Below are 27,874 nucleotides of genomic sequence, written 5' to 3' on the forward strand. Positions count from 1 at the left end.
CGAAAATATATTTCCTTTGGGACCGAATTACTTAATATGTAATCCTCAAATCACACGAAGTGAAATTTTTTTGTCTCTTTTATATATCATATAAGTTCAGCTTGTGGATTTTGTCAGTTTCAAATTCGTTTATCACTTTCTTTAGTTTTCTTTCAAAACGTCACTTTCCAACATCCCATTTAGGTCACATATATACACAACAAAAATGGCCGCCCGTTATCCGTCGGGCATCCAAACGAGCAGAGTAAGTTTCGAAACATTGCGGGAATTATGAAAATTGTGAAATTGTTTTTCTAACTTGTTAATGTTAAGGAATCATTTTATTTGTTTTCATCAATTTCAGGTCAGTCCATCCTATCTCCATGGAAATTCAACCAGTCACACTTGGGCATTTAGTGCTGTTGCAGAACTAATCGGTACAGTAGGCCTATGACTGACCATCACTTTCCTAAAAATAGCACCATTATAATTTTGATAAGGTGCTAGATCTATATGCACAAACAAAATAGTTCCATTGTTATTTTGAAGTTGGCTTACTTGCAACTAACTTACTTACTGCCTTAAAAGTAGTTACATTACTGCAAAAGAATTTAAAAAAAAAAAGAGGAAAACCCACGAAAGTGATCATGCATATGTTGTATGAATTTTTAGACTGAGAAAAGTCAGATTAGAATCTGGTATTGGCTTATGATTTTTTCTATCTCTGTAAAAGTAAAATATTGTCTAATACATACATTCTATATTTGTATACAATGTGTGAAAAAAAAATCTATAGAAAAAATTGTTTTCTCAGAATTCATAAAACAAAACTAAAAGAAAAAATAATCCGCCTACTTTCTAAGAAACATCCGAAATGAAAATATATATGAATTAATTTATTATTTTAAAGGAATAGTACAGAAGCCTGTTAGCTAGGGCCACATTGAAAAAAAAAAAATGTCGTTCTAATGATGTCGTAGTAACAACATAGTATCTTGTTAAAATAACTTTGTTATGTTGTAATAGTAACATATTATTGATATCTTGTATTAACAAATTAACTACATATGTCATTAGAACAACTTATGTTATGGTAATAACGACTTACAGTACCATGCCAAAAGTATTCGGTCACAATGGCGGCGTGTTTACATGACGGTTAAAACGAAACGAATTCCAAATTACTTTTACTGATATACTACACAGTCGATTGCAACGGTATTACACACTTACCTTCAGTATTTTGTAAGATGTCCTTTCAATCTGATTACGTTTAAAATTCGTTTAGGGATCGTGTTGTACAAGCTTTGAATGTAGCAAGGTGTGATTTCCGTCCAAATCCTCTGAATCTCGGAGAACAAGTCATTTGCCGATTTCACAGCTGCTACTCGAGACTGAAGTTTTCTTTTTATTAATAACCAAAGATTTTCAATTATGTTTAAATCTGGTGATTGAGCGGGCCAACTCATTCCATTAATTCCGTTCTGGGCGATGTAGTCTTGGGTGGACCTCGCACGGTGAACTGGGGCATTGTCGTCTTGGAAAAAATAGCCACCAGTAGGAAAATGTCTGGCAAGAACTGGCCAAAGATTTTCCTCCAAAACCTCCTGATATTTTGCAGCATTAATATTTCCTTCCACTCGAGCTAATGTCCCCACACCGTTCCAACAAATGCACCCCCAAATCATAACCTCGAGTTTGTTTTGGGTATTACGCGGCTGCACAAGATCCGGTCGCCATCCTTCACCCCGCTTTCTCCATATATAAACTCTGTGGTCCTGTCCAATAACTATTTTGCTTTCATCCGAGAAAATAACTCGCTTCCAATTATATATTGTCCATCTCCGCTTTTCTCTACACCAAGCAAGTCTCTTAGTTCGGTTACTCTGCTTCACGACAAGTTTCTTCCTAGAAACACACCTGGTATACCCATGTTGGCTCAGATGTCGCTGAAGTGTTCTTTTAGAAGTCGAAACATTACTTTGCTCATTGTATTTAATGGTAACATCAGTAAGGGAATCCCTCCTATTGTTTTTAACAATCCTCTCCAAAGAACGATAATCCCGCAAATTCACTAACTTTGGTCGTCCGCTTCTCGGCCTGTTTTCCACTGAACCACATGTACAAAATTTGTTAACAATGTCAATAACTGTGGACTTGGGTATTTTTAACATCATACCTATCTTTCGTCGTGAATATCCACTCCTAAACATCCCTACGATCATATTTTTAACGCCCATTGATAGTTCTTTTCCTTTTCGGCCCATCTTGGCAATACACGGCCACGGGAAAAACAGAAAGCAGACGACAACAAAAAATTGTGTGACGTAACATGACGTCATACGCAAACCTAAAAATGACGCACGTCATCATCAGTGACGTTTACAATGAATGCCAAGGCCATTTTCAGCGATGTTATTGACACGACGTTAACACGCCGCCATTGTGACCGAATACTTTTGGCACGGCACTGTAGCTATATGTCGTTATATCGACTCAGTATCTTGTAATAACTTCTTACGTATGTCATTATAACGACATACCTATGTGGTTAGTCTCTCATAATAACTACTTACCTATGCAATAATAACAACTTACCTATGCCGTTATAACAGCTTAGTATCCTGGGCTTGCACTAACTTTCCTGTTTGCTTAGCAAAAGTTATGAAAGTGATTTTTTCTCTTTAGCAAATAAAAATTTCATTCAACAAATTGTGCATTCACAGCATTTCATCATGAAATACATTAATTTACTAAGAAGCATTTAATAATGTATGTTATGCATCAATTGAAAAGTACACACAAACCATACTTCGTCATGCATATTGTTACTTTACATCCCTTCAACATTAAAATATATATGGTACAGTAACTGATTAATTTATCAACTATAACAGTGTTTTAGACTTGCTATGAAAGTAATCCGATTGAAAAAAAACAGATGTTTGAAGCTTGTGTCTGCGTGATAGGATATCAGATGTGTGATAAAAAACTTCAGCATTTTTTTTGCGAATTAGGATGAATTTATTTTAGCAATTAGCCAGATCGATTCCTTAATAACGAAAATGCGAATGGGAAGCGTAAGCCCAGGTATCTCATTATAATGACTTATGTCTTTATAACGATTAAATATCTCCTTATAACAACATACCTATGTCGAAATAACAACTTACCTATGTTGTTATAACAACTTGGTATCTCATAATAAAGACTTACCTATGTCGTTATAACAAATTAGTATTTCGTAATAACGACTTAGTATCTCGTTATTACGACATAGGTATAATACCTCTTAATAACAACTTAGCTGTAAGTATGTTGTAATAGCGACTTAGTACATTTGTATATCATAATAATGACTTAGCTATATATGTTGTTCATGGTTCGTTCAGAAATTATAAAAAGAAAATCAAAGACTTTTTAATGACTTTTCAAGGCCTTTTTTGTCATTTTCAAGGCCCCATTGAAATCAAATTTAGATTCATTCAATACAAAAATAATATGTTATGTTGGCTTCAACTTTTGGAATGATTGCTGAATTGATTATTAACCATCACTGATGATTATGAATGAAGAAACAGTTCATTAAATGAAGTTCTGGGATGTGTCTATATCAGAATGAGTGCACGGTCCAGAGTATGCAATTGAAAATATGGATTTCAGGTCGATTCACCCTGAATTTTGAATGTGGGATCAAATGTCATTTTAGAGCAAATGTATTTTTTAAGGACTTTTCAAGGCTGTTGGTGAATTTCAAGGACTTTCAAGGCCAAACACTTAATTTAAGGACTTTCAAGGCCAACCATAAATTCAAGTATCTCGTTGTGTTCTTCAGTGCTTCTCTTGTAAAGAGTATGGCCACAAACAAAAAATGTGTAGTGTTTCAAATATCTGTTAGGGACTCGGCAAAGAAGGTGTTGCCTTAACTACCAAATCCTATAACAAACTACCATATTTAGAAAACTCTGTGCATGTCTTCACTTCAAATTATGTTTCTGTAAATCGCTTTAACATCCTAAACCATATGGACTTATGTAACTCATGTGAAAATGAGAAATGCTCATGTATTGCTAATTCATCTGCTATCATAGTTAAAAAACCATATAATCAAAAGCAGTTGACTCAAAAATCCTCAAAAGGATCAAATGAGATTTGTATTTCAAATGTAAGGACAGAAAAGGGGTCTCTACCGAACAATAATAAAACTCCTGATAAATCTTTATCAATTTCAGGAAATACATGTAATTCTAAATCAAATAACATATTACAAACTCTAGATAAAAGAACAACAAGTGTACATAATGATACCAATATATCACACACTAAGTCTATTCCTTCTAGTCAACCTAATAGTAAATATACTGATCCCAACATCAACGTGAATTTAAATACTTTAAATTTTCTGAGTAAAGGCCTTCACATAGGTAGTTGGAATATTAGACATTTGTTACCAAAAATTGATGAAATAACTTTTCTTTTACAACAGAATCACTCTATTCATGTGCTTGGTTTATGTGAAACTTTCCTATCAGATATTGTCAATGACACCTTAATAAACATTGAAGGATTTAATATGGAGAGACGAGATAGAACAAACCGAGTAGGTGGAGGTATTGTGACTTACATTAAAGAAAGCATACCATATACCAGAAGAAGTGATCTAGAAGAAGAAGCAATAGAATGTATTTGGCTACAAATTAATCCTAGCCATAGTAAAAGTATTCTGATTTGCCACCTTTATAGACCTCCTAGCAGTAATGTGTCCTGGATTGATGTATTTGATCATATGATGGATAAAGCAACAAGTGAAGATCTTGAAGTACTTATCATGGGAGATTTTAATATTGACCTACTAAATACAGCCAATACTCAAAATATAAAATGGGAAAATGTGATATCAGAACATAACCTTACTCAACTTGTGAACCAACCAACTCGAGTAACTGAAAATACTAGTACTCTGATCGATCATATATACTGCAGTAATCCTGATATCACTACAGATGTCATAGTGCCTAGCATAGCAATAAGTGACCATTATCCAGTGTGTATCACAGTAAAAACCAAATCGTCTAAACAAGCATCTTCATCACACAAAACAATATCATACAGGTGTTTTAAAGAATTCAATGAACATAATTTCTTATCAGACCTATCATCATCAACAATCAATGAAATTTTCCTAATAGAAGACCCAAATGAGGCTTTATCTCACCTAACCTCTTCAATTTTAGATACATTAAACAAGCATGCACCAATCAAATCTAAAAGAGTGAAAATACCCAAACAGCCTAGCTGGTATAATACCGAGATATCAAATGCAAGGAATCTCAGAGACAATTATCACAAAAATAAAGATATGGTTAACTACCGATTATGGAGAAACAAAACAAACACCTTAATATTGAAGTCAAAAAGAGAACTCTTTAAGAACGCAATTAAAAATAAAGTACCTAGTAACACTTTATGGAATCATTTAAGTAGCATGACGAAAACTGCAAACAAAAATCAATTACCAACAGAAATCTTCTGTGAAAATGAGCATATTACTGGTAAACAAAACATCCTAAATTATCTTAATAATCATTTTGTGAATATCTCTGACAATATTAAGAAAAAGCCATTTAATGAAAGTGATCATGCCCTTTTTCACAAACAGGTAAACGAAAAAGTAGGTAATAGCCCAGCTTTTTGTATTCCATTAATTAAAGTGGATGAAACTTATGATTACATAACTAGGCTTGATGCTACTAAAGCAGTGGGGAATGATGGAATAGGTCCTAAAATTCTTAAACTATGTAAAGACTTAATATCATCACATATTTCACATATAATTAATATTAGTGTGAATAAAAATATCTTCCCTAATATATTAAAGGAAGCTAGAGTAGTTACAATACATAAAGGCAAAGAAAAGGAAAATCCAAATAATTATAGACCAATTTCAATTTTACCAACTCTTTCAAAAATATTTGAAAAACATGTAACTAAGCATCTTTACAAATATCTGACCAAATATAACATACTGCATAGCTCTCAGTCAGGCTTTCGATCTCAGCACTCGTGTCAAACAGCTCTCATTAATCTGCTGGACACTTGGCTTAAAGGTATAGACAACAGTCAAATGATAGGAACGCTTTTTATAGATCTACAAAAAGCTTTTGACCTTGTTGATCACAAAATACTTCTTCATAAACTTAAACTTTTAAATGTATCAATGTCAAGTCTGCAGTGGTTTACATCTTATCTATCTGGCAGATTTCAATCTATACAATCAAATGGTATGTCATCCTCTCCTAAATTGATAAAAACAGGTGTACCTCAGGGCTCAATTCTTGGTCCACTTATGTTTCTTATTTATATTAATGATTTACCAATGTATGTAAAACAATGTAATGTTGATATGTATGCTGATGATACGACTATACACACAAAAGGCAGTACTTTACCTGAAATTGAACAAAGCCTTCAAGAAGATATTAAAAACATTTTTAGGTGGTGCCAATTTAATAATATGAACATAAATTTACAAAAAACAAATAGTATGCTTATTGGGAGTAAGAGGAAAATAGCAGGAATGGATATCCATCTAGTAGTAAATGATACACATATCAATCATTCAAATTGTCAGAAAGTCTTAGGTATTTACATAGATAAATTTTTAAACTGGTCAGAACAAGTAAAAAAGGTAGCATCTAAGCTCTCAATAGCAATTGCATTACTACGAAAAATGAAAAGCTATCTACCAAGAGAAGCTAGGAAAATTTACTACAATTCCTACATTTTACCAATTTTAGATTATGCCGCTATAGTCTGGGGTAATGGTTTGACAAAACAACAAATAAATCATATTACAAAACTACAAAAGAAAGCTCTTAGAATAATGCTAGATAAACCAATACTATCTGACAGTTTGGCCCTTTTTAAAGAAGCTAAAGCACTCCCTTTTGAACTCAGATTAAAATATCATACTGTAATTTTGGTTTATAAAGCACTGCATAATATGACACCGGATTATATATGTACTTTAATTGAAACTTGTCAAAATTCTTGCTTGTACAAACTCAGATCAGCTACAGAAAATAAACTCCTTTTACCTAAGTTACAATCAGAGACAATGAGGAAGTCATTCAGCTACTCTGGAGCTGTATCTTGGAATAATCTTCCACTTGATATAACACACTCCACATCCCTTGTAACTTTTAAGCAAAAGTTAAGAAATTATTTACTATCAAACTTGATAATCTAAATGAATTATTTATTTACATTATGCTTAATATATGTTACCTATATCAAAACAGTTCCTATTATTTCGTTTAAGGAATATATACTATACAGTATACTGTATATGAAACAGTAATGTATGTGTTTCATTTCACTTGTGTTTTTCCATTGTATTCTATATAGATTGTTATCATATGCATGTGATGTATATTTTGATGATTTATGTCAATTTTGTTTGTGTTTATATAATTGAGGGCCATATGGAAGATTAGCTCCATGCTAAATATGCCACCCTCAATAAATAAAGTATTATTATTATTATTATTATTAAGGACTTTTCAAGGCCTTTAACCACCATGTTGTTATAACAAAAAAGCTAAGTCATAATTATGACATCTTAAGTCGTTATAATGACATAGGTAAGTCGTTATTATGACATACTAAAGCCTAATTAGACCCAACTTAGAATATGCAACCCAGGTATGGTCTCCACTGCTAAAAAAAGATCAGATTGCTCTTGAAAACGTCCAACGAAGAGCCACTAAAAGAGTTCACTCTATTGAAAATCTACCATACCATTCAAGACTTAAAAAGTTGGGACTTCCCACTTTAGAATACAGACGTAAAAGGAACGATGTGATCGAAGTCTATAAAATTCTGAACGGAATAGATAAACTAGATAAAGACAACTTATTTATAATGTCTTCAGCTAGTACTAGAGGTAATAGTTTAAAACTCTTTAAGAAACAGAGCAGGACTAAAGTCACACAAAGTATATTTAGTCGGCGAGTTAGTAGTTATAACGACATAGGTAAGTCGTCATTACAACATACTAAGTCGTTTTAATAACATAGCTAATTGTCGTTAAGCAGTCACCCAAAACACACATTTCGCACTTCACACACTCTACACACTGCATATACATACGAAGTTGTTATTGCGATAAAGGTAAGTTGTTATTACGAAATACTAAGTCATTATAATGACATAGCTAAGTCGTTATGACAAGACACTATGTCATTATTAGGATATCCTAAGTCATTATAACAACATGATATTTTTTTCAATGTGATCCTTAAAGTGTTCCGTAATATAGTAATTATATAAATGATATAATTTTACAAGTTAGCACTTGCAAACATTTCTGTCAATATAAATTTGATTTTAACCTACGTTAGTTTGGATTCAAGTCATAAGTAATTATGGTAGTAGTGTGTGATTTTTTTTATCACATACATATACACCATTATCTATAATCATTTCCTCTGATGATTTCAGACAATGCCTATGACCCTGATGTTAATGCGTCCGAGATCTGGATTGACCAGCGATTGATTGACAATAAAGTGTGTCTCACATTTGTAGACAATGGTAATGGAATGACACCAGATAAACTACACAAAATGTTGAGGTATGTGGCTTTATGACATGTTCTACACAAACATCTACGTACTTTATAATGTTAAAAATTAAATTAAATTAATTAAAAAAATATCAGTAAAGTTTCCAATTTAATGAAAATATGCTTGAATCATATTGGTTAAAATTTTGAATTTATTTATTGTATCACGCCTGATCTTCTCCTTTCAATTTCCTTATTAAAGTTAATTTTCAATTTTGTACTGGTAATAAGTAATTATATATGATAAATTGATAATAAGTAAAAATAATATTACATTTTAGGTTACATTGTGCATATAAGATTAAACAAAATGTAAAATGTTAAGAGATATATGTAAATATGTATTATCAATTTATTTGTAAAAAATATTGAATATTATTTTATAAAGTATGTAATATCTGCCTTTTCAGCTTCGGCTATTGTGAAAAAGATAAGTTTACATCTGGTAAACACCAGGCTGTGGGACAGTACGGCAATGGGTTTAAGTCTGGATCCATGCGATTGGGCAAAGACGCCATAGTGTTTACACGTCAAGTGAACACCATGAGTGTTGGGCTCCTGTCACAGACCTACCTACACAACATCAACGCACAGACGGTGCTGGTTCCAATCGTCACCTGGAATCTGCCTGATAGTATCCTAATAAATAAGACACTGTTTTATTGTTTCAAACTGTATATATATAAGGCCCTGTTTTCACAACTTTTAAGGCAGAACTTAAGTCATCTTCTTAAAATGCAAGTCAAATTGTTCTTGTCTAAGTTTGTTTTGAGAAATAGGGCCAGGTATATTATTACATGTTTATCATTTAATTTTGTATGCTATCTAGTTATTCATGTTATTTGTTATGAATATGGAACTGCATATTATCATATTATTTGTATGCTGCAAGTTAAAATACAAATATATATATGACATTGTTGACAACTTGTCAAGAATATGCTTTAAGCTCCATATAACAAGATCTTAAGTCGGTTGTAACCATAGTTATTTGACTTTGATATTTTTCAAGAATTACAAAAAAACAACCCAATTTTTTAGAAAAATAATATTGATTTATTTTAAATAAAAAAACAAGAGCGAACGAAAAAGAAACAAACAAAATAAAATGCTGTATTTAAGGATTTATCACAATGTTACAAAAATAAATTCATGTAATTGAAGAGAGCAAATCTATCCTATAGAAGCCATAGTAAACATCATCTTAAGCACTATTAAAATCTAATAAACCTTGACCAATCTAAGAGAAAAGAAGACCCACACCAGATATGGCCCACAACCTTCGAGCCATCTGCCAACATTCCATATTCAGGACAGAAAAAGATTTACTAGAGGAATTGGAGGTGATGGAAAAGTTAAGGACAGGAACTAAGATTATGGTTTATAATTTAAAAAGGTAAAGGACTAGTAGGCATAATGCTAATGCACATAACTTTTGCTAAGACAGATGTGGGATTTGATTCTTAAATCAAAGTTGAATAGATAAGAGGTCACTTGTTCAGCCACGTAGATTTTGTTGCCAATCTGATTAAATCAGTTTGTTGATTTAACGGTAGTACTGGATTGTAGAGTGTCCACGTCCGTGGTGATTGTGATCCAGAAAGATCTGGTTTTAATCAGATTGATTTATAGCTTGTTTGGCATTGTCATTTTAATATAAGTAACCCTTATCTTTGTTATTATAGCAGCATTAGAAGAATTCAGAAATTATAATTATGTTATATGAATCCTGTGTTTGTACTTCATGATAAAGCAATTCTTATGCATTTGTTAAATCTCCCGTGGACCGCAAAACTTATTGGTAGATAACTGCAGTCACTACACCCAACTAGATAGAGATCATAGTGTGTATATACATAACGATACATGTTTTTCTATTTCTAACTTCTTACCATTGTAGGAAAGAAAACAAGATGCTGGAACTAGATTTCAGCAGTGATCCATCTGATATACGAAATCCCGAAACACACATGATGGACTTCTCTACGATAAACAGGGCAACCACCGATCACATACCTGCCTACATGGTCTCCCTTAGGGTAGGTGCGAGGGAAGCACTTAGTTGCTTAATGTGATTTGCTATATAGTCACTGTAAATAATTAGACTAATTTATGTACCATGTGATACCTGGTAACATTTGTGTGGGACAATTGTTTCTATTGGTGATGAAATGGCATTAAAAGCTCGCATGGTTATGTTCCATCACCACTGGAGATACTAGTCCTGCATAAATGTTATCAGGTATCACGTGGTACATGAACTAGTCCAATTGATGACCAAGCGTACCTATAGTTGAACAAGAGGTTCAGAGGACCTGTGTCGCTCACCTGGATAATTTTGTTGGTTATTTTTTGCAGTAATTAAAAACACGATAATAATCGCTATTGTTTGGTTACAATCCAAGATGTGGAGATAACTGTTTGTTTTTAATTTCAAAAAAACATATTTTGTTTAAAAATGTATATTTAGAAAATGAAGTTAGTCTTCCATTTTATGTCGTTTTCTCTCATCCATATGAACTATCCTTCAGAACATTTTTTGATTGATAAAGTCTCTATTTAGTCATAGATGCCAAATTTATGCTTATTCAATTTGGGTATTGCAGGAATATTGCAGTATATTGTACTTGAAGCCCAGGATGAAAATCGTGCTGAGAGGAAAGAAAGTGAAGACTAAACTAATCCACAAATCACTGTCCCAAACAGAGACTGATGTCTACAAACCAACATGGGCAGTATCCTTCTTATCAAACACCAATCTCAAACATGTCTTTTATATCAATATGAGAAGTATACTTAGTAGGATTAGTATTGGACATGACACAATACTTGATACTCTACTGATTACATAATTAATAGTATTTAAGATTTAGTTGAAACAAAAACAGCTTTTTAAAACATATGTTGTACAAAATCCAATATATTACCAGATCAGACCCTGTAGGATGTGTCTATAAAATATAAGATGTGTCAAATGCTTATATTCAACCTTGAAAATAAGAGTAAAAAATATATTAACATGTCATAGGAAAAAACTGAAGAAAATGTGAAATGACCAGTTTAGTTTAATTTAGGATTACATTTCACCAAGTGTCACTATAAGCTGTCTTGTTCAAGATAATTTTTGTATCAAAGAAATATTTTGTTTTCGGTATAATATTTTACGCCATCAGTTTCCTTAACCTTGTTTAGCCCAAACCTATACCCATCAAATTTGGGTTTGCTCCCCGAAAGAATTACAAAGATTACGGTGTTATGTTGTATCACAAAAACAGACTGATAAGAGCCTATGAGAAACTCGGATATCAGAAACAGGTAAATATGGATTGTGTAGTGTTTTATAAACTCTATAAAGAGCTCATTGATTTTGAGAACTCATTTAATTTCTATAATTCACTTTAAAATAAGAACAGAAAACAGTGGAGAGGTGAATGGATTGTCTGACTTCTGACTTATTATAAACCCTGACATGTACATTTAATGAGAAAAGTTTGATTTCATAATGAAAATTTGATTTAGATGTTCAATACATGTTGTAACTGTAGATTTAGTTGAAAGAATTTGCACAAGGTTTCAGAAAATGATTTTAATGGACTTTCAGGGGAAGAAAATGGATCTCTTTAATTTAATATGATTAAAAATTCTTTGAGTGGTGTAAATGCAGAACCTATTTGAATCATCTTCGGTGTCTAAAAATGGGTTTATAAAACCAGAAGTTGACCGGATCAATAGCAAATTGAATTAAAAGTGTGTATAACTATTAGACTTGGAACATTAGGACAATGAATATACACATATTTATCAAAGATTGTAAGCATGAGTTTTGCCTTGTCTATAGCCCAATGAACTTGGTATTGGTGTGGTTGGTGTGGTCGAGGCCTACTTTTTGACCCCAACTCACAATAAACAGGACTTCAACAAAGATGAAAAGTACAAGTAAGTCAAATATATTGACATATGATCACAACTTTACCATTAGAAAGTGATATTAAGATTTTTTTTTTTAACTCTTAGATAATGACGTATTGTGTTCGGTTTGCAGAATTTATTGATAACATTGTTATCTATTTGGAATGTATATAGCAGATCTCAGACCTATTATATAATAGTAGATTATGCCCATCATTATTGACAATATTTTTTTTTTAAATTGGTCTTGAAAAGTGTGTTCAAAATTCATATTTCATTGGTTTAATTTTGAAGTAAAGAAAAAGCAGTATTTCCATATTAGTAAAGAAATGAGATTCCTTCTCATAGTAATGCATATTTATATGAAGTTGAAAGTTAGCACCTAAATATAGTTACTGCATTTTTAAGAATTGATAGGTTTGGGAGACATGTGTTAATTACAGGTACATTGATTTCAGTGCACTGATCAGCAGCGTTTCCCTCAAGTTGAATGACTACTGGAATGAGAAAAGAGGCACTGGTGTAGCATTGTAAGAATGATCTGTCATTATTACACATACTTTGTTGTCTTAAAATGGGAGGTTCATAATGAATAGCACAGGCTTCTCAATTATTTTCCTGTAAAACATGTTTGTGATGACTTAAGACAGTGAACAGATGTATGATTTAACTGGGCTCCAGAGAACAAAAGCCAGCATAACAAAAAGTTCAGTAAATAAAGGTTCACAATTATAATGCTTGTGAAATTATGAAATTGTACAGGTAAATTTTATGGAACAAAGATTGAATTATAGGCCAGAGTGTCCAACTTTAATATGGCAATAACTCTTGTTGGTCAGCCATAACTCTTTTTTGTCAGTAGTGACTCATCTTTATCAACATTAACTATTCTTGGTCACACTGACTTATCTTAAGCATGACCATGATATGTAGTCATTGTCAAACAAACTGGAAATTATAATATACAAGAGGACACAAAACTGTATTACTCATGGTTATCAATGGGAACATATCAACATTTGATGATTTCAGGGGAACCCCTGGCCAGCCAGCACAAGCAGTGGCCAATGTAAATCCAGATTGGACCTGGGCGCAGTGTGATAACTGTCTACAGTGGAGACGTCTGCCCATACAATTCAGGTCCGAGGATCTCCCTGACAAGTGGTACTGTCACATGAATCCAGACGCACAGTTCAAGTATGTATCGAGGATTATTGCGTAAAAGCTAACTCTCAGACATAACCTGTTATAGTTTTGATAATATCATCATACCAGTACTAAGGAAATCATAATTGATCATTTGCCTTGATTAATATGATATGAAACTTATGATTTACTGTATGAAAAGGAATTGTAGGCCTACTTAATAAAATATAGAACCAGGTTTTTAAATATCAAAGTGAACTAATGAAGCATATGAAATTAGGTACAGTGGACCCGCGATAATCCGGACGCCAATAGTCCGGAAAACTCACAATCTGTACAGAAATGTCAGGGAACAGATTTCCGGAACATTATTTATACTCACTAGACCAGAAATTCGGATTCCGAAACCGGAACTAACGGAATGTAATTTTCGTTAATAAATCCACGCTATGGTCCGGATATTTTGTTGTCACCACGTGCCGAGAAAATCCAAGGCCAACTACAGCTAGATCAAACTTCAGTGTTGTAATTGAGATACGCAATGTATTTTTAGCCACACACTTTTAAACATGTAGTTTGAGTTTGGGTACGGGTACATATGCTGTCGATTACTTACTGGTTTTGCATGCAGAGTTTCGGAAACATTAAAGTTGTATTTCTTGTAATTTTAGCTGTAACGATATGTCGTTTTAACATTTGATATTTGAATATGGACATGTAACTTGATGATTTAGCTCCCCAAAACCATATGTCAGTCTATAAAAGAGCCGAAATCTAGGGATCATATATTCCTGGTTGTGAATAAAACGCCTTCAATTTCCGCCATATTCAGTATCTTCGGGTTTTGTCGGAATTCCGAATCGTATCACATGACTGACGTCCACACGTCCTGCACGTGGTGACCCAGGTAACTAGCGTAAGCGCACATGTGTTTGTTTACGTTTTCCTTCTGGCTAATATGAGCAAATCGTGCTGGTTTATGTCCACAGAGCGAGTATTTGAAACATCTAATTCACACATTGCCGTAATTCAATATTGTGTGTATAAAAAATTGTAATGTGCGAGCATTAGTTCCTTTGTAGATCCAGTCTGCTATGGTCGAGCACGTGTTTTGTTTACGAAAAATTGTTGACACTTCTCTTGGTTTCACAACTCTTGTGTAACTTTGAGATTGTTGCGACAATGTTCGGAAGAGTTTGGCATCTTTCGAGCCTATTTTTTACGTGTACACGTTAAAAAGATTTTTTCACTTTTATAATTAAAATACTTCCAGTGCTGCAACTTGATAAAAAGTGCTAAAATTAGAAAGTTTAATCCTCGGACAGACGGAGAAAAATGTGCATAGCACCCATACAGTTTTTATTATGACAAAAAGAGCGAAAGTGATAGACCATACAACTTTAATGTGAGATAATACTCACAAAATTAATAAGTATTTTAAATGTATGTGAATCTATTAGAATTTATCGTCTATGGTATAAGATATAAAGGCTATAGCACATATGTGACATTGTCCACGAAGTTAGACGTGAACGTGCGCAGGGTTATTACACACATCTGTAAGTCAAAAAGCAAAGACTTGTGGAAATGGTTAATAAAAACACACAATATACAAAATAACAATTATATTAGTTCTTAAAATGTTCACAAATATTTGTTATCATAGTTTTTTATGCCAAGAACGTAGATGATATTAATCCTTGGTTAGGCATTTTGAAACATAATTTTCGTACGACAGATCAAGAGTGGGATACGTGGCTATATGGATACATAGTACACAATTAACGATGGCTTTCGATTTTGTATTTTTAAACAGAAATACATTGTACATTTATTTAATTGTTAAACATAATAATATAAAAAAAACACACCTATAAAACATAACAATAGAAATATTTATTATAATACACGTACGTTACATAAAAGCCTATCATCGATTACAAGGTAAAGGGGAGTAACTCGTACGTGATAATTTAATTAACTAAGAACATGGAATTCGGCAGTCCAGAAAACTCATAATCCGGATGGTTTAGGCTGGGAACGAAAGTGTCCTGATTATCGAGGGTCCACTGTACATAATCTGTAAAGCTTACAACTTTAAAATGAGTTTCATGAAGTCTTGCCTGAAATCAACATTTGTTTATGATGATTCTTTTCCATAGCTCGAAATGGTTACATTATTTTATAAGAGAATTTATTAATTTCAGTCGCTGCGACATACAAGAAGAACCTGAAGATGAGGACGAAGCTCTTCATGGACCAACATACAAAAAGACCTTCAAAAAAATCCAGTAAGTATCCATATCATTTTATATAATCTGTCGTTGTGCACTTAGCCCAAATTTCCTGACAACTTTAACAAATATAGAAGGCATTCTTGGTAGGTAAAATTAGCAAATTTTTTTCGCCCTACTTTTTAGGTTGACATTTACACAATTTTTTCATTTATATTGACATAAAATGTAAATCTTTAAAATGTTTACTTATTGATGACAGTATTAAAAATTCCATCCCCATTTTTTGCAGCCATTCTTCCAAACCAACATGATAACAAAACATACTGAACGATTACATATAGAAAGGAATGGTGAAAACATGGCCTATATCAAGATGATAGCATATTAGTGTAAAACTGGGGGACAAAGAAGGCAGACAGTATTATTAAAGTGAATAGTCGGGCAAAGAAAACCAGTTTAAATGCGTTCATTGGCCTTCCAAAAGTTCTCGCATATTAATACGACGGCCAAGTTCTGCTTAGTTTCCCAGTTCTGACCATAAAGTAAAGAAAAGTTGAAAGCATTGGAAGCGAGGCTGCGTGGAAATGTAACCACGGACATAGTGAGTCGGGAGGACGTTTTAGAATTCCCATACTTTAAATTAATTTCTTCGTACACAGACAGAATTTGACGAGAGATTTTATTTTTTCCATTTCATAAGAAATTATACTGGATACATTCACGCCATTTTTACCGACTTTTGCCATCCTTGCCCGACTGTTCACTTTAACCATCATTTGTGAATAAAATATTAATAGTGGCCATTAAATTATCATTTAAGTTATGTGTGATATGTATTGATTAGAAAAGAATAAATTATTATACAATTACTGATGTAGGGATTATGTTGCAAAAAAACCCTCATATTTAGTATGGGCAAAATTTTGGTGCTTTATATATATTGCTAGTGTTTATGGGCATGCCTTGGAATAATGTTGGTTTGTAATTTTTAAAGTAGAGTTTTTCACAAGAAGTTTAATTTTATGTTTTAAAGATTTGATTTAGTGAAAGTTTATGAAAAGGAATAAAATTAATGCTGATTATTTCAGGAATGAGAAGAAAATGCGTCTCAAAATGATGGAGGTAAGTGATGGTTATAATTCTGTTTGAATAATTTTTAATATTGAATAACTTCAAACTTTGAATAACTTAAAAGCAAAATTGTTCTGTTTGTAAAAATTAAAAGTAGTATGTCTTTCTTTAGGCAAATTCCTACTGTTATGCAACAACAAAAAAGAATCTCCAACCAGGGCAAATCTCTCTTTTGTACTTTATATGACAATAGCTAGAATTTTATTCTCAATTTGTTGTACTTTACAATTGTAGTAATTTTTAGGTCACCTGAGACAAAGTGTCAAGTGACCTATTCTAATCACCCTTTGTCCGTCATCGTGCGTCATATGTACATTTTTGACTTCTTCTCCAAAACTGAAGCAATTTCAATGAAATTTTTCACAAACCTTCTAAGGCATTAGGCTAACCAAAATTACGAATTATATGGTCCCCATCCCCCAGGGGGCTGTGGGAGGGGCCAAAAGGGGTAAAATTGACTAAATTTAAAAACTCTTCTTCTCCACTCACAAATGTGGTAGAATCAGATATTCTTCATAGATAGAAAGGTCTTAGGTCCTTTACAAAAATTGTAAATTATATGACCCTGGGGTCTCATGTTTCCTTCTGATGAGGGGGGTCAAGTTTACTATGGTTTATATAGGAAAAACACATTTATGATTATTATTTGCTCAATTTTTATAGGAAATGAGTCAAACTTGGTTAGAATTATTAGTCTGAGATAGCATTTTAACATCACATCCATATTGGTCCTGGCCCAAAAGGGGTAAAAATGGCTAAAATGCCTGATGGACCAATATATAGTGTTTACATGTCTTTGTTTCATTCTTTATCCAAACTCAGGTGACCATTAAGGCCCATGGGCCTCTTGTATTCTTCATTTAGCCAAAATCTGATTGTAAAATTATCATTGAATTCTCCATTTAGGCAAATCAGCAGCGAGCAAGGGAGATGGCATTACAAGCCAGAGAGCAAGCTCTCCGACAGCAAGAGGCCAACCAGATAAAAGGCTCTCCACAAAGCCAAAAGGTAGGAGTAAATGACTGGGCAAACTAGTGTCATAACATTGAATTAACACTCCCTAGTCCTGAAATAAAATAGTCTAAGGTGCTGATGTTTTATTTATACAAAGGTGCTTGCTAAAGCATGTTTAACTGTATTATAAACCCGCTTCATAAAAGTCTGAACGACTCCTATTGCTGTCTACTTAAACACCATACATCATATACAAAACACTTTCCATCACCTTTACTGTTGATGAAATGTTGAAGAAAAAATATCAACTAAATCAAATGCTGAAACATATTTGACACATTTTTATGTCAGTTTTAGGTAAAGAATAGGTTTGTACATGATTTTTGAAATTAAGTGATATTAAACAAACATCGAAGAAAGTTTGCTCATCACATACCGATATTTATCAGAATTGTAATTTGTAAAAAATGTAATAGTTGAGTTTCCTTAATTGAAAATCGGGAAAATTGATTAATTGAATAATGATTTGCTGTTTTTACCAAAACAGGTATCCAGCTCACAAGAGAAAAAGACAGAAAATGCACAAATGAATAAAATGATGGTGGAATTAGAAAAGTTCAAAAAGCAAGCTGAGCGCCAACAGAAAATAATTGAGCAGTTGCAGTCAAAAAGGAAGAAAGTTGATGAAAACCTCGAAAGAATAGTTGGTGGATTAGATACAGATGTAAGTACATGTATAAGATAAATTAAATAGCAACAGAAAATTAGCCTATTGAACAGAGTACTGTAATTGAGTAGAGAGAGAGAGAGCAATTTATATCCCTCACTTTAACTTCAGATCTTTGTAAGGCCTGATCAGGGAATGGAAAGGTTGTATTCAAATTATTCAGAATATGATAAACTGTAAACCAATTTAATATTGAAATACATTTGTAATTTAATTTCCTGGTTTTTAATAAAACGCGACGACTAGCGTTTGTATTAATGCTATCCGGTTTACTATTAATGCATGTGTAGGACTGAGTAGGACTTGCCCTACAATGACATCTAGTGGTGACCTCTTGAACCATTTCATTGATAAACTTCCATTCATAAATTCATTGAATAATATTCCTTTGGACCAATCAGTAGTCATGAGAAGGCTGCCTTTTGATTGGTAGAATACACAGAGTGTGTATAGAATACACAGAGTGTTATATAATACACAGCCCATCTAGGTCAACTGTTGCCTGCTGGTGACTCCTCTGTCCAACTTACATAATCTCTGTTACTGATAATTCAAATTGGACTTACTATCTAAGGCTTATAGACATAAGATTTTTAAAGTAAACTAATCACATGCCCTTTTTGTGTACTTTGAAATAATGTTTTTAAATGAATGTTAAACACAGATCTGAGGTAAAGGCAAAATAACTTATAAGGTTGCCCTCATATGTGCATGGTTTTACCAAAATAAGTGTATGTGCAACATAAGAAACAAGAGTATATTAAGGATAAAAACTCATTTTAATGAAGACTTGTTTTCTTTGTAATTTTCATGTAGGAACTTTAATTAAGAAAAATGTCAAACAAGACATATTTATTTTCTGTGATCAGTTGAATGGTCTTGAAATAATTGATATTAAAGTCTTTATGATATGGTTTATATATTTTGATTTTGGAAATTCATTTGATTTCGTTCTATTTTACTGTTTCTGCTGCGTTGTATTTGCAGTACTTTGAGTACTTTGATTTCACTAACTGTGATTTAAAATGTTACACTACAATTGATTAATATGTGGATTCTTTCACCCACCAATTACTCAAAATTAAGTTTAAAATACATATAATGAAAATAATGGCTTGGAAACAGAAAATATGATTGTTTTGTTTGTTTACTTCTTTCCTGTTTGTATTGGTATTAAATTAATCATTATTCAGATGTACAATATTGATTCAAAGCACATCTACAAATGTTTACATAAATTTTGAACACATTTTGTGAATAATCTAATTTTAATACCATATATCAATTTTCATTTGACAGAAACTTTTGGGAAATATTGCTGGAAGTAGTCCGAAGACAGTTTCATCAACAAGGTAGGAAGATACTGATGAATTTGTTTTATAGTCAGTATTCATATCAAGGGTTGTGTTATGGTCAATCGTTAAAGATGTCTGACAATCTAATGCTAGGCCTCCAATTCTGTATCACATGCTTGAGGCCTAGCTACCATACCTGGGGTAATTGTCGAAAAACATTTGTGATTAGGTGCATCCTCCCAAACTAATAAGACATACAAATGTATGACTCAACCAGAAGTAACATGTCCTGGAGATGTGTGACCAAAATTTTACCTTGTCTGATAAGTGGAAATTGGTGAAGATTCATCCTTTTAACTTTGCCAAAATGCAATACATTCTGTACAGTAAAGTGCATAATGTTGATTCTAATTCAGTTTCCAATAGAAAGAAATTGACACTAAACCTAAAATCTTAAAAAATCAAACAACCCTTCTTATAACATATCAGAACTAAGCTGTTCACTGCTTTTCATCCCTCATTCTTAGACTGTTCTATACTCCTCATTTTTCTTTGGTTTCAGTTCCAAGGACAATGAGGCGATCTGTATAAAGACGGAGGATGGAGATGTTGTGGCTGTGATTCCATGTAACGAGCCTAGCTCTTCAAGTGACAAAGACATTGTTGATTTAACGCTCGACGACGAAGACTTTGAACCATCCACTCCAAAAAAAGCAAAAATTTCCTCCACAAACGAAGAACTTAAACCAGACATTAGCAAAATCAAAATAGAGAAGGACATCAGTAGTAATAAACGTCACATTGGAATACAGACTACAGAGCGTGCACGAGGATGTACAAAGGATTGTGCCAAGAAAGTAGAGGAAGGTAAAAAACACTTATCAGAGCTTCAGAGGAAAGTGTATAAGCTTTTGAAAATCATAGTCCCGGACGAGGATATAGGAACGGCGGATGGTGTAGAGGATATAGTGACTGAAATGATCAAACACAACCAGCCATCGTAGTGCTATCAAAAGTCCCAGTAGTGCTCCTTATAACCCCAAATACCTAGACAAGCCGTTGTTGTTAACATCAACTTTACTCGCTTTTCCATTCATTATAAAATCTTTAGGGCTTCTTGTCTAGGTGTTTAGGGTTGACAAAGACTAGCATTGTACATACAAACCAGTTTATGTGTGTTTTCGATGATACTTGTTAGTTTTCTATGTTATGTTGTGTTAGTGTATTTCTATTGTTTTTATTTGATCACTGTACCTCCCAAAGATGGTACAAATTGTCAAGGAATGCTATTTTTTATGGTATGTTTTTGTTCTAACTTGTACATAAAACTTCTTTTATTAAGTTAATTCCCAATGTGAGATAAAGTTTATGATCGATCTATATTAATGATCCTAAGATATTGGAAAATTTTTTTACTTTAAACTATGAAAAATTGTAGTAATACTCAAAATTGTAAGTTGACCTTGAGCTTAACTTGGCGTCTGTCGTCCCTCTACAACTGACTTCTTCATGAGAATTTTAGTATAATTGGTGTTATACATATAGGTTGGTGATCAGAAACTGAACAAGCTCTTGACCTTTTGTCTGGCAGGTTTTTAGAGCAAGCAAAAATTGTTCAATTAGGCTATATTAAACTTTTTCAGGAAATTACTCGAAAAAGCAGTACCGGGTAGATAGTCTTCATTTGTGTCTTAGGGCATGAGGGGCATGCTAAAGGGGTCATTTTGGCAATATTGTTATAAACAACTTCATCTCTGAAACAAAATTGTCTCCTTTGGGTCTTTTCTGACGGAAAAAAACCATGTATAGGTTATACACTGAAGCTGAGTCAAAGAGCTTTGTGGCAAAATGGGTGTATTTTGACTAAATTCATAGCATAGAAATTCACTTGATTTTTCTTAAATCTTGCTTTGAAAGAAAAAGATTAATTCCTTTTTAAGACAGGTTCTAAACTAGGAAAGTGTTTTTGACTGAATAAGAACTGAATTCACCAGGTGAACCATTCAGGCCCTCTGAACCTTTTGTCAAATCTCTGAAATATATAGAATGTACAGAAATGCAATATATGATGTCCCTTAACATTTAGTTTTGTTATTATGGTGACTTCTTTATACAATGGAACCTGGTTATATATATGTTGAAGTTCTTTGGGAATGGAAAATCTCTTCAAATTATCCAAATTTCAATACAACCAAGGAGAAAGACAATGAATATGTGTAATCAGAGATTTTCATTAATTTCAAATTAATCAGTATTTCAATATAACTGATTTCGAAGTAAGTGGGTTCCACTGTGTATGTAGTCAATCACATCAAAGATAATTTAAAGGTGATCAACAGCTGTGTTGTGTGTATTTTGTTGATAAGTGATATGTATTACATGATGTAGTTATTTAAATAGTCTTCCCATTATTAATCTGCATTATATAAAAAAAAACATTTATTTCACTTTGCAATACATTTTCATTAGTTTGTTACTATTTGTGATGTATTTATCAACAAGTTTATTTTAGTTAATCTATGATTGAATATTTATTCCCCTTCAAAAATTATCCATCAGCTTCCGTCAAAAATAGTGATCTTTCAAATCATTCCTTCTGCTGTTCAATGAAAGGATCAGGACCTTATAGAACCTTATCAGACTAATAGAGGGTTTCATTATTATTGTTTATTAGTTATACGACTGAGGCGACTATACTTAACTGAAACAACCTGATGGGGAGTAAATAATCACCCCAAACTTCAGGGATTCAACCTGTGATGCCATATACATGTAACATGAACTTGTGAATCTTTTACATGTGAATCACAAAATAATAATGTGTCTTAAATGATAAAAAGCATATACATGTTTACTGTAGCAGATCGATGTACTATGAGTACAGAAAGATTTAAAATATGACTGACTTTTCGCCCGCAGCTTACATTTTACTTCATTAATAAGCGCCGTTTCTGTTACAATTAATTAAGTGCCCTACGGCAAGTATGGTATGTATTGTGTTCTGGTATAAATCCTGTTGGAATTTGAAGTCTTTGTGACAGCTTGTCTAAAGGCCATGTCTATCTCTAGGTTCTTGTTCTTCATCTCCTAAACAAATGACTACATTTTTGTAGCATTGATATATATGAGCACTATACAGGGCTCTGGTGGCGGAAGCATTTTGACTTGATTGTAAAGATCGATAGAAACAACAATATTTAGAGTCATGCACAGAGACTGGACAGTGTTCTAGCGGATGACTATTTTGAACAGCGAAACAAGTTTTTTCATTTCAAAGTATTTTATTAAATTATTGGATTTAATAGGGATTGGGCAGCAGGCTATGCCTATATAAGCCCTCTCCCTGAAACAAGTCTATCGTATCAATATCTATATAATAATAAACACACATCTATGTAACAAAGAACACACTTAACAAAGTTCGAATGTATTTCACATTTAAAGTTCTGATGAAGTAAAGGAAAGTATTTATTACAATACACCAAGGGCGTAAACCATCTCCTTGCAATAGTCCCAAGGATAATGAGCCAAAGTGCTAAGTACATGGGGACACCTGTTGCTGAGGATGATTTCATACTGGAAATTAAGGTTAGGAAGTAGTAAGCGAGCACTTAATGTCTAACAGACATATTTCTAGTTGTAACATGAAATAAATTTTGTGATGTACGATATTCAATTAAATCCTCACAAATAACACTAACACAGATTGTAATTGTTTTCTTATTATTTGAAGTGATATGTTATTAGTCAACGTGTCTTTTTGTTGATTTTATACTATATTTTTTTATTTAATTTAGTGTGTATACATTGTATATCATGATGTTTGTCACCAAAGTAACATTTCATATCCTTTTTCCGGTTTGCAAATACATGTACCATATAACCGGTTATTTTCACGGACCAAAATTTTCACGATTTGATCTGAAAACGAAAAAATCTTATGTTAGCGATTTTAAATTTTCACGATATGTATTAAGGGTAGATACCATTCAACTATTATCCAATATTTCGCAGATCAAATTTTCACAAAATATCATCACAGGGAAAATAACCTGCTACACAATATGATATACTTTGTAATAGAATCTTTAAAAATCATTTTTCATAAAAGGATCACGAGTTAATAATTGCATTTTCTTGCCTTGATTTATGAATGTTTTGGGGTTTAATATGTGAATAGAATATTTTAATGTTTTTATCTCAATCACTATTCTGAACTACAGTATATATATAATAATTATCATCTAGTAGGCAAGTGAACGTTTCGTCATGGTAACTATATCATAGCTCATTCGTTTATCTGTAAAGATGGCCCAGCAATAATTGTGGCATGTTATATAATTAAACACCTTAGGTTAGATGGTCAACATTAACCCACCTTCAGCCATGCTCACATTTTGAGTAATTCAAATGTACCAGGTACATGAAGTTGTATTTGAATCTTTTGAGACACTTTCATTTGCAGAGAAACTGTTCATTTGTTTTTTTCTCTCTCAAAATGATCATCTTATCCACATTATAGATCTACAGTGGTATAAGAAACTGCTATGGTAATCCAACCCATTACAACTAAATCTCTTGTCAAAGTTGATCACGATCCATACTTGCACAGACCCCATGTCGCATTGAACTTCTTCATACAGGATCCCGGTAACGTAACAAGCCCATCTCTTATTGCAATAATAAAGTGCTTCCTGTAAAAAACACATATGCTTTCTTGTTGGTTTAGGTCAAGGTCATTGGGTAATGTTTAGGTACTCTGGTACTTGAGGTTGATCTTTCAGTCTGAATCTTAGATATTTTATTTTAATATTTCAGTTTACACAGGTTGTATTGATGAGAACATTCACACAGCAGGGTCCTTTCTAACTTGTTGTAATACTCTGTTTAAAGATGCTCCACCGCCGACAAAAAGTATTTTTTCACTATCAAAAACAGGAGGAGACGATTTAGTATTTTTCTTCAGTTACAAAAATTACTTACTTTACACCATTACCACCATTGAAAAGTTTGAGCTTTTAATTGTATGTCAAGTTAAAAATATGAAAAATAATTAATTGCATCCCGAAAAAATTCCGACGCACTATATCCTATATGAAATGAAGTACTGATTGCGCATGCACCAAAGGCAAAATGAAAATATATATATTATTTTTGTGTTAATTAGACATACATACACACGATTGAACACCAATTATTGTTCAAATGATGAATATCATTCATGCTCTGTCGGCGGTGGAGCATCTTTAAGAAAGTGATTCCATTTTGATTTGCTCTTTTTCTTTTGTTCATTCTGGAAATATCTGAAATCTATAAATATTGGACAAGGAAGTAATTCCAACCAATTTGACAAAACAAAATTGTCAAATTTTCGAGGCGATCTGCCCCTTTATCAAGACGATTGAGACTTGATGAGTGTAGTAGTTATTACCGATATTTATCATGAATAGATGTTCAGTCATATTAAGTTCTATTTGTATCATTGATTATAAGTCCAAGTTAGACATTTTTGAAAGGAAGCAATAAATTGTAAGAAACTATTTTGCTTATTAAGTAATGTATAATGTGTTACATGTATCATTATAATATTCATGCAAATCAACTACTACAGACAAGACAATCTTTTGTTTAGTGCTAATACATCAGTAGGTACAATGATATTTTGATTTTGTTACTTCAGGTTTTATATTCAATTACTGATCACCTACAGATAAGTGTAGATCTAGCTCTTATATATATGTGGTACCCAATATGGCGTTAACTTGTAAAGAAAGTCAATATGATGGTTTCGAAATATTAAAGTGACAGTTTGAATGCAATTAGTCCAGTGACGGTGACGTATATCATACAGTTCCATGAAGATATTGTGTCACTATCACTGTAAAGACTTCAACAACATCAGTTTCTCTATCTCAAAACACTAAATTAAATTTTGACAGTTGATATGTAGCTTACTGGTTAACTGTTCATTGTCATTGATGATTGATAGATGGCAGAAGTGTTGAGTATTAAATGCAAGAAATGTTCAGTAATTATTAAAATCCTTAAACGACCGACAACCCGTCCCTTTAAGTTTCAAATCAATCTTGTATCTTGATAACTCCTCTTAAAATTTAGGTTAAGTTTAGCAATCTAGTTCAGCATTTATATTTACTAAATAAATCATAGTGTTTATAATAAAGTTTAGTTAAAACCAACCTCTAATTATGATACATTTTTGCAATGTATTTATGTAACGATATTAAAATATTAGACCAGGCAAAATCCACATGTACTCTATCAATCTTTATATTAATAAAAAAATATATTGTTTCAATACCTTTGTATGTAATTGCATGCACTTGTGCGTAAAGCACTGCAAATATTGATGAAGACCTGGCAATTGGTTTCAAGATCACAAAACGACGTTGGTTAAGTACAATTTACCGTCGATTAGTCCCACCATCCGGTGATTATGACGTCATCATTTGACGTGAGTTTCGTGACGTTATAATCACCGGAAGGTGGGACTAATTGACGGTAAATTGCACTTTACCTACATCGTTTTGGGATCTTGAAACCCCCGTATTAGTATATTCTAATGCACATGTTGCTTATTATTCGGTACAACATTTTCCAATGTTAACATACCGTATTATAAAGTTTCCGATATAATTTTAGATGTACATAATAATGTTTATGTACATATACAGTCCTGTGTATTATCTATATACAGTTTCAGATATCATTTTAAATGTATAGACTAATGTTTACATTATCTAGAGTACTTTATCAATGGAATACAGTTACACGTAATTTTATATTTTGTAAATTTGAAAGAAAGTTTCTAATAAATGATGAATATATATGTAATTGAGAGTATTAGTTGTGATTCTCCATATTCAGCCATAGTAGGTGAAATGTTTTAGCTGGTCTGGCCCAAAGGATTGTTGAGCTTGTGTGCCATGGATGCAGGACTCTTCAAAATTCATTTTCTGCTTTTCCTATTTGGTCTGTTGCAATCTGATTAAACTACATCCCCGATACTCCAGGGGTTCTGATCACTTACGATCTCTACAGCCCTGGACTATCTCATAGTAAAACTGGAGGCAACAGTACAGAAACACCTAATTTAGTCCTTTGATGTGCATCAAAAAATTTGTATAACGGTACACTGTAGTTGACTATGTGGCTTTGAAGTTTGGCGCCGCTCTCTCTGAAGTCTTCAAAGAATTTTTTGCTAGCCCGTGATTGGTTCAATTTTTTTCCTCTGAGCTGCCTTCAGTTTTACTATGAGATAGTCCAGGGGTGTAGAGATTGTAAGTGATCGGAACCTCTGGAGTATCGAGGATGATTACTAAACTACAGATCATTATTCTCCGTTTCATAGAGTACATATCTGCTAACTTCCAATTATGGGTCATGTTCTGGTAACCTTTCTGTTCCCTATAGTCCCAACTTCAGATTGATTGGGTACTCACCATCAGGATACATATACACCAGCTGAAAACGACATCACAGCAGTTGGATGTACTTAGATATCTGTTATCAATGTATGTGTAGATTAATGGCTACAAGTCCATACACAAACTAGAACTGTTGCGTAAGTAGCCAACTAGTACCCTCTGCTGCACAAATTTAGTAATAACTCAATTAATAGGGGATGTTGCAGAACCCTATATAGTTAACTCAACTTCCCCTATGTCGGGGTTCTGTGTACCTAATTTTATTAAAATCTGTCCAGCAGTTTAGGAGTAGTTCGCCGGACAATGTTATGTCTACAGAAGGACAACCCAATTCCAGTATACACCCCCACCCCTAACTTCGGGGGGTATAAAACAATTCTGGAAACTATTTTGTCCCCTAAAATTTACTGTTAAGATTATGAAAG

At 32.9% G+C, this 27,874-nt stretch overlaps 1 protein-coding gene across 1 annotated transcript; it reads left to right on the plus strand.

The window, feature by feature from the left end:
- The first annotated feature begins 109 nt into the window (after positions 1 to 109).
- Positions 110 to 26,856, plus strand: LOC138324854 (MORC family CW-type zinc finger protein 3-like). Its single transcript, XM_069270046.1, has 17 exons — positions 110 to 244; positions 344 to 416; positions 8,482 to 8,614; positions 9,016 to 9,239; positions 9,851 to 10,001; positions 10,506 to 10,644; positions 11,212 to 11,340; positions 11,798 to 11,920; positions 12,444 to 12,541; positions 12,973 to 13,044; positions 13,547 to 13,711; positions 15,868 to 15,951; positions 16,986 to 17,019; positions 17,935 to 18,036; positions 18,530 to 18,706; positions 20,009 to 20,061; positions 20,567 to 26,856. Exons 1-17 carry the CDS (start codon positions 206 to 208, stop codon positions 21,006 to 21,008), a joined length of 2,238 nt encoding a protein of 745 aa, XP_069126147.1. The 5' UTR covers positions 110 to 205; the 3' UTR covers positions 21,009 to 26,856.
- The last annotated feature ends 1,018 nt before the right edge of the window (positions 26,857 to 27,874 follow it).

This window comes from Argopecten irradians, chromosome 1, assembly GCF_041381155.1.
Source record: "Argopecten irradians isolate NY chromosome 1, Ai_NY, whole genome shotgun sequence".
In the NCBI taxonomy this organism is placed as follows: Eukaryota; Metazoa; Mollusca; class Bivalvia; order Pectinida; family Pectinidae; genus Argopecten; species Argopecten irradians.

Excerpts from the sequence above, each read along its gene's own strand:
- LOC138324854 (XM_069270046.1), top strand. The coding sequence starts at position 206 with ATGGCCGCCCGTTATCCGTCGGGCATCCAAACGAGCAGA. Across the intron at positions 417-8,481 it reads TGCTGTTGCAGAACTAATCG|ACAATGCCTATGACCCTGAT; the intron begins GTACAGTAGGCC and ends TGATGATTTCAG. Across the intron at positions 11,921-12,443 it reads AACTCGGATATCAGAAACAG|CCCAATGAACTTGGTATTGG; the intron begins GTAAATATGGAT and ends CCTTGTCTATAG.